At 45.2% G+C, this 12,487-nt stretch overlaps 1 protein-coding gene across 4 annotated transcripts in view; it reads right to left on the bottom strand.

Annotated features, from left to right (window-relative positions):
* wdr45b (WD repeat domain 45B) overlaps positions 1 to 12,487 on the bottom strand; it is a 107,384-nt gene that overhangs the window by 49,580 nt on the left and 45,317 nt on the right. For 2 of the 4 annotated variants that reach the window (XM_070553006.1, XM_070553008.1), the window contains one exon: positions 3,019 to 3,090. The exons of the other annotated variants lie outside the window; for them this stretch is intronic. In XM_070553006.1, coding sequence (XP_070409107.1) covers positions 3,019 to 3,090 — 72 coding nt within the window. The remainder of the gene's footprint in view (positions 1 to 3,018; positions 3,091 to 12,487) is intronic. 4 annotated transcript variants of the gene reach the window in all.

The raw sequence follows: 12,487 nt of genomic DNA, 5'->3' as shown, positions 1-12,487 counted from the left end.
GTCCCAACATAATCTCCTCTCCTCTATGGTGCTGGTTATCGCGGCCAATTTCCTAAATCAATTCGATTTTGATTCATAAGGATCTGAATCGATTAATCACATTTCGACTCAATTCAATCTGGTCTTAAATAAAATGTGGAGGTAGAAAACGACAACTCAATTGTTTAGACGAGCTTAACGTTAAATCAGGGGTGTCAAACTCAAATTCACACTGGGCCAAAATGAAAAACTGGGACAAAGTTAAAGGCCAAACTCAGTATTATTGAAAAGTTACGGCAAAAGTGCACATTCTCCTTTACAGATATGTTTTGTTGAATCTTTTTATTTGGAAAATAACTTATTTTTGCATAAAAACTTAACCTGGAATTAACAAACTACACACGAGCAAGTCAATTTGAAATAAAACACATAGGGGTATTGGTTACTTCTGTCTCATTTTTAAAATATTTTATTCCTTAAAATGTGTAAATATTCAGCATTTTTTTAAAATTTTCATCTTTTGAATTTAAAGTATTTCTATTTTATGTGTTTTAGTTGTATACTCTTTATTATTAACATTTACTCTCCTCTTTTGCTCCTATAATGAATGTAATTGCTGCTGTGAAAGCAAACTTTTCCCACTGAGGGACAACAAAGAGATTTTTATTCTATTTCTATTCTATTCTTCTATCTGTAGTAGGGCTGGGCAATATATCGATATTTTTAAAATATCGATATAATTTATAAACAAGATACTAGATGACTTTATACCTTCATATTGATATAACTGGTCAAAATGCTATGCTAGCAATTAGCCGCTATGCTAGCGACATGTTGCTCCATCTCTAAGCGGCTATTACATGTATTCTCACAAGTTTGCCCAATCTGAGAGCCTCTGGGTAAATGTGCTGCTCTAAACTTTGTATTTGGCATCCTGGTTTTTAATTATTTGGGAACGTTCAACGCCAACGGAGTTCTGTTTTTCCATCCTGCTTGTGTGGAGAGACGAGCCAATCCCCTCCCTCCACTGTGTAATCAGGAAACATCTATGGATAGCCGGAGTGGCCAAATTATCTCAAACAAATTGTAAGGGTTAGAATAGTAAACTATAAGGTTAATGTTTTATTTTGAAGGCAAGCTCAACAGGTGAAAAAAGTTGTTCCGGTTCCAGTTTTTTCCGCTCTGGTTTGCTATGCTAGTAAATACTCCGTTATGAGTGATTCTGTTGAAAAAGTTAGGAGTTTGTAAGGCGTGGGTTATGGTGACAGTAGCCCAAAAATAATACTCATAAAAGAGCAATCAGAGACTCAAAAATAAGCACTTGCCTGGTATCAGAATGTGTCTTTAAAATTCACGGACATCATTTGTGAAATCCATGGCACAAAACAAGTGGAATTAGAAAATAGCCTTTTTACTCCATTGACTTGCATTAATTTTTTTGTTCTTCCAGGGACCCATGGTCTGGATTTAGATAGCCTTTTCCTAAGGCAGTGTGGAACGAATGCAGCTGGGCTGGGTAGAGTGGATTGGAGCCGATGCTAGTGTGTAAGGCATAATATTAAATTCAATTTCAATTCAGTTTATTTATATAGCACCAAATCACGATAAGAGTAGTCTCAAAGCACTTCACACAGTTAACATTCCAACACAGTTCAGTTCATTAAACCACAGTAAGAAGTTTCCTATATAAGGAACCCAGCAGGTTGAATCGAGTCACTGACTAGTGTCAGAGTCTTTACAGCAATCCTCATACTAAGCAAGCATTTAGTGACAGTGGAGTGGAAAACTCCCTTTTAACAGGAAGAACCCTTCAGAGGATCCTGGCTCAGTATAAGCAGCCATCCACCACGACTCACTGGGGATGGAGAAGACAGAGCAGACACACACACACACGCACGCACACGCACGCACACACACACACAAGTACAAACACGCAACATATTTACCAAGTAGTACTTCTATGGCTACATTGCGATTTCTTAGTAAATATTTTATATAATCTATCTTCCTCTAAAAATAAGAAATCACTGTGTTCTACAATTGTACAACCCCCATTAAAACCAGCGACATCAGTTTAAGGGACTGTTCTGATTAAATAAATGGTCAACAAATCAAGCTATCACCCTAAAACACAGTAATGTTAACAAGTCCATGGTTTCATTTTTACATTAAAACAAATTAAACAGACATTGTTTGAAAACCAGAAGCTCTAAGTTGGACAGGGTTCTGAGCTAAGACACCGAATCTGAGTAAACACATGTTTATATAAAAAACAATATTGAGTAATATTGGTGCAATGTGGGGAAGGTGGAATAGATCAAAGCCAATTATGAAAAAAGAGCCATGATATGGAGCCTCCCAGAGGATCCTAACTTGCTTTGAGACAATCATTGGAGGTCTACTATACTCTGCAAACATCTTACAAAAGATATGTAAATACTATCATGCATTAGCTGACTGGTGAACTGGAAGGTGTCTTCATAGCTATCTTTTTATGCTTTGGTTAAGAGTCATACAGTACAGGTCAAAGGTTTGGACACACTTTCTCATTCAATGTGCTGTCTTTATCGTAATGAGCATTTACATTGGTAGATTCTCACTGAAGGTATCAAAACTATGAATGAACACATGTGGAGATATGTACTTAACTAAAAAAGGTGAAATAACTGAAAACATGTTTAATATTCTATTGCCCTTAAAGAACAACACAGTCTTCACACAAAAAGCCACCATTTGCTCTGATTACTGCTTTGCACACTGTTGGCATTCTCTGGATGAGCTTCAAGGGGTAGTCCTTCAAGACAGTTGGAAAACCATTTCAGTTGACTACAATCAGCAGCAATGGACACAAGGATCTGAGTCACTCATGTCACACAAGCACAGGGACAAAAGCAGCTGCCCCTGAATGTGTTTAAGATTTACAAAAATTATCTGGCTAATTGTATTACAATCTGGTGAGACAGCTGGAAGACTGGTTGTTCATGCTTTCTGCATTCACTTGGACTCATGTCCACAGAGCCTGTGTGATGTAAAGCTTACCCATCTGTTGGGGTCCATCAGGTCCCTCAGCAGACATGCAGCCAAGCTGACTGAGCTCTGAAGGACACGTCTCTTCCATTTAAAAGACGGCACCAAAAACACATAAGAATGTAAATCAAAACTACAAGCAGAAGAAAAACAACATGGAAACTTCTGTTGATTAAAGTGATGGTGTGTATGTTCCCTGATAATAGGGGCCAGTACATTCCTAAATCATTGCAAGCAAGCGTTATTTTTGTATTTGAGTAAGACCTTACCAAAGGATGGCCAATAGGGTCAAAAATCAAAAAGTGCAATTTTTGAACGTTAGATTATTTTCTCTGTTAGCTCGTTCAACTTCCAACAAAATGAAAAGCACATGTCTTTCATCACTGGCAACTATTGAAAATGTTTAAAACAACAATGTTTATGAATGGTGAAAGTTTTGTAACTATTTGCTACAAATCAGTAAATGCGTTTCGTCTTCGCATGCTCACGTAGAATAAAACATGGTGTCCAACATAGCATTGCCCAGAGACTTAGATTCGCTCCCAATTATTTTAGACACAATTTTTATGGTTATATGTTACAAGGCCGCCAATATGTTTGAACAACTGAGCATTATTTAATTCCTTTTAAACAGCATTTTGATGGATGCTGATAAGCGATATGAAAATATTCTGACAACTTTCATAAGATAACTTAACAGTCGATATTGATATATCATGACATAAAAACAAACTTTGCATTTGCTCTTGTCAAGGACTGTAAAGTTATATGTTCTGCATGTTTCAGCAGTGGTGCTGGTTCAGATGATACACCAGACAGATGGTATTCCCAAACTTTCAAGGAACCAATGTTGTTGTTTTTTTTCCTCTTCTGGCACTCGCAGAGTACAGACGCTTCCCATTTTGCTCCCTTATCTATTTTTTTCCCCAAGGCTCTTTGTCCTGTCTGCCCACAGAGCGCTTCTCTGCACTTCTCCTGAAAATCCCAATTTTTTTTAGAAATGGATTTAATTAATTGGTCATTCAACGCGATTGATAAGATTTTTTCAATGATGAGAACAGAGCAGGGGGCTCCCACTTGCCCAGAAAGGGACACACCCGGTGGGGTATATGCTCGATTCCTGGAAAGAATGGAGGATCGTATGCCTCTCCCAGTTGTCCATTGAGGACGTCGAAGATGTGTGGATGTTTGGCCTGATGATCACTGGATTTCTTCTGATTGGAGTGGGAGGATATCTGGTTTTCTGGAAATTTGGGAAGACGGGAGCGATTGGAGGGTGACCCGCATCCACGGAAAGCACCATTTGTGTGGAGACCTCACAGACTGGGACGTTACTCGAGGAGAATCGTAAGCTGGACAAGGTTCTAGCTGCGTTACCGGTATTAGTGCGCAAAATGGATGTCATCTCGGATAGGGTCACCGGACGGTGTGGAGATGTTTAAAACCTGAATTGGCTTCACTGGAGGACTTGAATGATCAGCTACAGACTTGAAGGCAGAGAGGAAAATTATCTCTGCCTGACCCAAACAAAGTCTTGTTATCCGAATCTGACGCCATGGCAGCCTTGTGAATGCCAACAACAAAACCCCCACGAAGGAAGGAATGCAGACAGATGCTGTGAAAACCCGACCCCCGACTTCAGCCTGGCGAGGTCATCAACCTGCAGGTGTCAATGTGCTCTGTGCTCCTCCCACGATCTCCCTCCCACCAGTGGCTACAGTGGATGAGCGCCATACAGGGCTGCTCTCGCTAAGGAAACAGGATCCCAGCCCCCCCCCCCCCCCACCTTCCTCTCGGTGTCTCATGTTGTGCACTGTTGATGTTCGTGTTTATGTTTGAGGCGTTTTTTTGCATAGTAAAGCTACGCCCTGCTGGGAGTAACTCTGGTATGCATTTTTTCCCCTCCCCAATTTATCCTTATGTAATCCCCTTTTCATCTAATTGAAATGAGCGCTGTTATGGCTGCTCTCGTGGTCTGCCTGTATCTGTTCCGTCTACATGTGTGTGTGTAACCTTGGTCAGGCTGTGCTGCGGAGTCAAATTCCTATGCTCTGGTTCGCTGGAGCGCTGGCAATAAAGCTTTTTCTGATTCTGATTGTATCCAACTCTTTAACTCTCAAGTCCAAGTTCAAGTCTCAAGTCCCACCCAAGTCCTTAGTGTTGAGCCTAGGCCAAATCCAAGTCACATATGATCAGTCCAAGTCAAGACGGGCGACATGCTGATTATTCACTGTTTTCACACTTATTTTAAGAAAATTTTATTACTCAGGAATTGACATCACAAACCAAGTCCAACTAAGAATGTTTTCCTGATAATGGGGTTTATTTAGTTGTCTGAAAAGGTAAAACGTTTTTAAAATAATACTGCGATAATAATGAAAACCATGATAATTTTGGTAACAATAATTATGAGGTGAAATTTTCACACCGTGAGAACCCTAATTTGAAGTTGCCCGGTTCATTAAACAAAATAAAGTTTAGCGATAACTTCCGCAGGCTGACACATCAGCAAAAATATTGTTCTCATTTCTCTTTGACTGATCTCTTGCCCAGAGCTCTCAGCTCCTCCGTGCAGCCCCCCACCCTGTGCGTACCTCGGAGCAGCACAGCAGAGTCTGACCCTAAGACTGAAACCGACATGACCCAACAAACTAAGCCCCAAATCAGATCGCTAGAAATTATCACACTTTTAGCGTTTCTGTAACACAATAGTGGAATAAAAATGCTTCCGCTGTTTGGGTTGAGGTGCATCCTCACCTCCTCATATTGTGCAGCCAGTCTCTTTCTCTTTATGTCCAAGCGTCACTCATCACACTCAAATTATTATTAGCCTCAAATCCGACCCGTCAGGCTTACTCTGTTCGGGCTCGGATCGTATGAGCGGGGAAGAGCCCCTCCTCTAGAGGTCTACACCGAAGACTTCCAGACGAGATGTGTTCGTGTGCATCGCATGTCACCGGTTCCAACACATTAGTTAATTTATTTACTCTACTGTTGGTGGTGTCTTAAAGTCATCTGGAATATTTCCCCCCAACAGATGAAACTCTAAAACCAAGGGTGAGCTAAGCTAACAATTGCTGAGAAACAAACACCAAAGCAGACTCCTTCATGTTTACATGTAAACAGCGATATAAGCACCAAAAAATAGCTTTTAATAACGGAGAGAGTTAGAATTATGGCCTACTCACCTCAACGCTATTTAAGCAAATAAATACATTAGCTCTAACATCAGCTCATAAATAAACCCAAGAGGGAGATAAAAGACACCCACCTCACTGGAGCTCAGATCAAAATGACGGTGTTTGAGAAAACTTTCTGGAAGTTACATCAAGTGCAACATGCCCAAACGTGATCAAATGGCCAGCCAATGGCCATCATTAAAGGTTATACAGGAGTCAAGTCAAGAGCATTCCCTAAAGGTAAAAAACAAGTTGTTTTTGTGCATTGTTTTGTCAATCACTTTGCCATGGCAACTGAAAATGCTAAGAAAAGTAATAGCGCATATCTTCCGACCGAGCTGTTCCATTTGATGTAAGATTTGTGTGGGTGCACGTTTTTGCTCGAGCCACATTTACGTAGACAAAAGAATAATAATAATAATAAAAAACAGAGACCATTTGGTCAGTGAAGAACATTGCCTATTCGACAGGCCCCTTAATGTTTTCATGTGGTTTTACTCGTGATTATAAAAACAGGCAAGATAATTTCCTTAATAGGATAATCATGCCTGAGTAAACTTTTCATTTGAACTTCAATGCTCAATTAACCACATTCATAACTGTTGAGAGGAGACTCGGGACAGGCTCGTTGATAACATGACTCAAGCCTGAGTCAGTCTCCCCTCTGTGTGTGGAGTCCTCTGACCTCCAACCCTAATGACCCCCCATCTCCTCCACTCCAACCTGAGCCTCTGTGTGTCTGTAGGCCTCTGACCTCTAGCCCTAATTACCGGACCTCTAGCCCTAGTGAACTGCAGCACTCAGTTCTGTGGAAAGGTGCAGGCGGACTGGGTTTTTCAGAACCGAGACTCCATGCCTGACTCCTCAGAAACCAGAGTGTGAAGTCTAAAAGAGAACTGTATGTGTGAGAGAACAAAGGAAATAGGAGGGGGGCTTCCTGCTTGAAGGGCAAAGAGACGTTAAAACACTAAGATCAAGAATGGGCCTGCAAAGGTGGAAGAGGAGTTTTTGTGCAGCAAAAATAAAATATGAGTCTTCCTGTTAAGAAGTTGAACTTTGAATCGAGACAACAATAAAAGAAAGAAACAGCCCGGAAGAATGAGAAAAAAATTATGATGTATGAAGGTTGGAGGGGTGGAATAAAAGGTGTTTTGGTGGTTCTGATCGGGGTGGTTGTGTTTGCTGCTGGGTCAAGCGTGTGTGTACATCAGAGAGCTTGTTCTCCTCGGATATGCTAGAATCTCTGGTTTTTTGGTAAGAACATTTCCTATTTAGCCTAAGCTGTTCTTCCTTAAGGTAGATTACCTTTTTTTCCTTCTTGTGTGTGGTATAAACTTCTTCCTCCTTCGGGAAGGAATTAAAAGTAATTTGTGGGGGCCTCCTTTCCTTCTCTGGCACAACAAAAGGTGAGTTTGCTGGTTGCTTCATTCCATCCCAGGTTGTTTATATCAGCGTTCGCCTGATCAGAGGGCAAGCTGACGAGGGTCTGTTCTGAGCATGATGCGCTCATGCAGTGTGTTCTGATACAGCAAGAGCCTTCCTACAGCAAAATAAAGGTGATTTTACCAGAATTAAAAGCCTAGGTTGCACAAGGTAAAAAATATCTCAACACAGAGTAAAGGTGTTCTACAGGAGGGGTCAGAGGTCAAGCCCACCATCTAGTACCATGAGCCAAGACCTTTTATTCTGGGTCTAGCAGCTAGACATTTAGGACGCCCTAGAGTGATATTCTCATAGAAAGGGAGTGTAGTCCAGCTCGACCAAGGGCACATGGTTCATGAGGAATGTGAGTGGCCTCATTAAAGATTCTCATCAGAAGGAAAGTGGGTGGCCTCAAAAAGATTCTCACAAATAGAAAGAGACCACAGGTTGCAATTCCTGAGCTAGGGGACGTAATCCGGGACAGAGACACTAAGTTGTTGCTGGTGTGAGTTGATGCACACCCTGTCTTTAAAGGACCCTGGTCTTAACACTGGTTACCCCCTTATGCAGAAGGGGGCGAGTGTAACAGAAGAAATTTAGGCAAGGCAGACATGGGTGAATACGGATCAGGTGATTAGCATGGACCCAGGCAGGAAGATCACGAGGGCCCACTGGCCTGTGATGGCAGAGGGAGAGTTTGAGCAATAATATCAGATTATTCTTGAGTGTGCTTTGCACCCACAGCATCTCTAGTGAACTCAATAATTGAGAATTGTTCCTCAGGGGCCGGGGTAGCACTGGTGCTAAAGCGCAGGTACCCTCACTGCCATGTGGCAACAATGGATCAGAACCCACCATTTGAAATAGGGCGGGTGCTGATTTACAGAAGGCCTGAAGTTGAGGCTAGAGATAGAGGGAATGAAATACAAAACCTGGTAACCACCCCATGTGCATCAGACACCCCCCCATGGAGTGCAGGTCGAAAGACTGGCCAGCTGGTAAGACAGTGTACGGGGAGCCTGCTCCACAAGGCACGTAGCCACCTGCCTACTTGGAACAGGACAATTTAAATACACAGTAAAAGCCTCGCTAGAAGCATTAAAAACAATAATAGATCTGTTTACAGATACTCAGTGGACAGTCGTTCTAAACAGAAGGGTTATTCAGAGCGACATGCCAGGCACTCAACCTGAAGGACTGGCCATCTTGGGGAGCTACTGCACCCCCAAGCTTGCCACTTTACCTCGTTTTGAATCCCCCTCCCTCGGGTGAGGAGAGGTCACCCGCAAGGTTTGAAACTATGAACCGAGATATCAGAGATGATATCTCATCCTCTGAGGAAGTTGAGAGCGGGTCAGAAAGCAGTGAACACGATGAGTCAGACGACCCAGCCAGCGAGTGGGTGACAAATGTGTCTGCATTAGAAGCACAGATAACGCAGGGTGAAAGTACTACCTGCCTTTCTTCCGGTGTAATGATGCTGGAAGGAGACATGGGTGCCAGAACCCTACCAGTTCCTGACTGGGTGATAGGGACAGATCTCAGACGGGACCCTGCGTTGGCACCCCTAAGGCGCCTCGCAGGGAGAAAAGCTGTTAAAGTGAGGGGAGCCCACGAGCCAGCAGGCGGAACCCCAACATGGCTGGATCCAGGAGACCTGGCAGTAAAAGCAATAGTTGTAATTTCTCATGCATCAGGCTCAACTCAATGCAGCGAGTTAAAACGCTGGAAAATACAAACAGAAAGAACTGTGCAGGCTGCAGGGCTGAACCCCATCCGGATGGTGTATTACCTCCGGAGTGTAAAAAATGGGAAGCTGCAGACACATACCAGAGACGCTATGATTCACGCAGCTATAAACAGCCCATGTACAGGCAGGGTAATTGAGCCAGCAGCCTGGATGCACACCATGAATGTGGCTGCAAAAGTCCTTATAGCTCGGAAACTGCCAGAGCCAAGTGGGATCCCAGAAAAAGAGCTAACCTAGTCGGCCATCCCCAGCACGCCTGTCAGCAAGCGGCTGGGGCTTCCTACGGCAAGCCCAAGCAGGTCAACCCCGCCTCGAGCCCCGACTCCGGCTAGACCATTAAATCCCAGAGCACCTATGTGGACACCGATAGGCCACTCAAGAACCGAGCTGGACAGAGCCCTTTAAGGCCCAATTTCGGAGCAGTGGGTATGATTTCTACAGAGACTGCTGTATTCAGCAAGACTGTGATGTAGAGTGGGCACATGGCTGGAGCAGTAATCCCCCGTCCCTTCTCAGGTATATGGGGGTTGGGGAAACAGCCAACCAACGGCTGCTGACCAGTCGCTAGTAGAAAAAAGCTGGAAGCTTTTCAGTGCTGGCTGGTCTCATACCAGACCGAAGGGCCGGGGAACCACAAAATCGTTACATTGCCCGCCTGAGACAAGCAGGACTGACTGACCAGAACATGGAACAACACATTGTTTGGAGAATGGTGGAGTAAAAATTTAACGAAGGAGGTGTTAAAGTGCAGACCGGAAGAAAAAGCTACTTTTAATGCTTTCTGAATGGCTAATAAACTTGCATTGTTAAACCCAGCTACAGTCGCTGTGACATGGGAAGAATGTATAAAAAAAAGGAGTAAATTTGACACCTCCTTTCCTGAAAATGGAGAGGCATGTAGCCTTATTGGCACTAACCTTGGTTAGATCACAAGGACTGCACCTGAGCGAGGTGACCTCAACTAAGGCTTACTCAGTGGTTTTCTCGAACAATAACAATGATTGTCGAGAAAGAATGTTTGTCGTGGTTATGTCAAATTAAACTGATCACAAAACATTATCACACCTTATCGTGGTGGAGGAGTTTGAGTGCCCTAATGATCCTAGGAGCTATGCTGTCTGGGGCACTTTGTGCCCCTGGTAGGGTCTACCAAGACAAACCGGTCTTAGGTGAAGGGTGAGACTAAGTACGGTTCAAAGGACCTTTCAGGGATGTAAATACAAGGAGCCGAAGTACCCGGCCCAGAGGGTTACCGGGGTCCCACCCTGGAGCCAGGCCTGGGGTTGGGGCCTGTGAGCGCCTGGTGGCCGGGCTATCGCCCATGGGGCCCGGCCGGGCCCAGCCCGAACCGGAAACATGGGCTCATCCAACTGTGGACCCAGCACCCACAGGAGGAACATGAAGTGCAGTGTGAATCGGGTGGCAGACCAAGGCGAGAGCCTTGGCGGTCCGATCCCCGGACAAGGAAACTGGTTTTTGGGACATGGAACGTCACCTCGCTGGCGGGGAAGGAGCAAGAGCTTGTGGCAGAGGTTGAGCGGTACCGGCTAGATATAGTCAGACTCACCTCGACACATAGCATTGGCTCTGGAACCCAAGTCCTTGAGAGGGGTTGGACACTCTTCTTTGCTGGAGTTGCTCCGGGTGAGAGGCGGAGGGCAGGGGTTGGCTTTTTGTTAGCCGCAAGACTCTCTGTCTGTGTGTTGGGGTTTTCCCCGGGGATGAGAAGGTAGCTTCCCTGCGCCTTCGGGTCAGGGAATGGGTCCTGACTGTTGTTTGTGCTTATGGGCCAAATATCAGTTCAGAGTACCCACCATTTTTGGAGTCCCTGGGACGAGTGCTAGATAGTGCTCCATCAGGGGACTCCATTGTCCTGCTGGGGGACTTCAATGCTCACGTGGGCAATGACAGCTTGACCTGGAGGGGTGTCATTGGGAGGAACAGCCCCGCCTGATCTGAACTCGAGTGGTGTTTCATTATTGGACTTCTGTGCAAGCCGCAGTCTGGCCATAACGAACACCATGTTCGAACATAAGGATGCCCATCGGTACACTTGGTACCAGGGCAGCCTAGGTCGCAGGTCGATGATAAACTTTGTAGTCGTATCATCTGACCTGCGGCCGTATGTTTTGGACGCCCGAGTGAAGAGGGGAGCGGAGCTGTCAACTGATCACCACCTGGTGGTGAGTTGGATCAGATGGCAGGGGAAGATGCCGTGTAGACCTGGCAGACCCAAATGCATAGTGAGGGTCTGCTGGGAACGCCTGGCAAAATAACCTGTCAAGACGGTCTTCAACTACCACCTCAGGCAGAGCTTTGACCGTGTCCCGAGAGCAGTGGGGGACATTCACTCCGAGTGGGCCTTGTTCCACTCTGCGATTGTTGAGGTGACTGTTGTTATCTGTGGTCGCAAGGTGGCCGGTGCCAGTTGTGGTGGAAACCCCTGTACCCGCTGGTGGACACCAGAGGTTCGGGGAGCCATCAGGCTGAAGAAGGAGGCCTACAGGGCGTGGCTGGTCTGTGGGTCTCCGGAGGCAGCAGACAGGTACCGGATAGCCAAGCGGGGTGCAGCAGTGGCAGTTGCTGAGGCAAAATCTCGAGCGTGGGAGGAGTTTGGTGAGGCCATGGAGAAAGACTATCGATCGGCTCCAAAGAGGTTCTGGTAAACTGTCCGGCGCCTCAGGAGAGGAAGGCAGCAACTCGCTCACACTGTTTACAGTGGGGATGGGGAGCTGCTGACGTCAACTGGGGCTATAGTCAGACGGTAGGAGGAATACTTTGAGGAGCTCCTCAATCCCACCTAAGTGCATTCCGAGGAGGAACCAGAGCCGTGAGACCTGGGGATGGACTGTCCAATCTCGGGGGCAGAAGTTGCTGAGGTAGTCAAACAACTACACAGCGGCGGAGTCCCGGGGGCAGATGAGATTCGTCCTGGGTATCTCAATGCTATGGATGTTGTAGGGCTGTTGTGGTTGACACGTCTCTGCAACATTGCATGGTCATCGGGAGCAGTTCCTGTGGAGTGGCAGACCGGGGTGGTGGTCCCCATCTTTAAGAAGAGTGACCTGAGGGTGTGTTCCAACTATAGGGGGTCACACTCCTCAGCCTCCCTGGAAAGGTCTACTCCAAG

The sequence above is a fragment of the Nothobranchius furzeri genome, chromosome 7, assembly GCF_043380555.1.
Source record: "Nothobranchius furzeri strain GRZ-AD chromosome 7, NfurGRZ-RIMD1, whole genome shotgun sequence".
In the NCBI taxonomy this organism is placed as follows: domain Eukaryota; kingdom Metazoa; phylum Chordata; class Actinopteri; order Cyprinodontiformes; family Nothobranchiidae; genus Nothobranchius; species Nothobranchius furzeri.
This window is presented reverse-complemented; position numbering and strand designations above follow the sequence as displayed.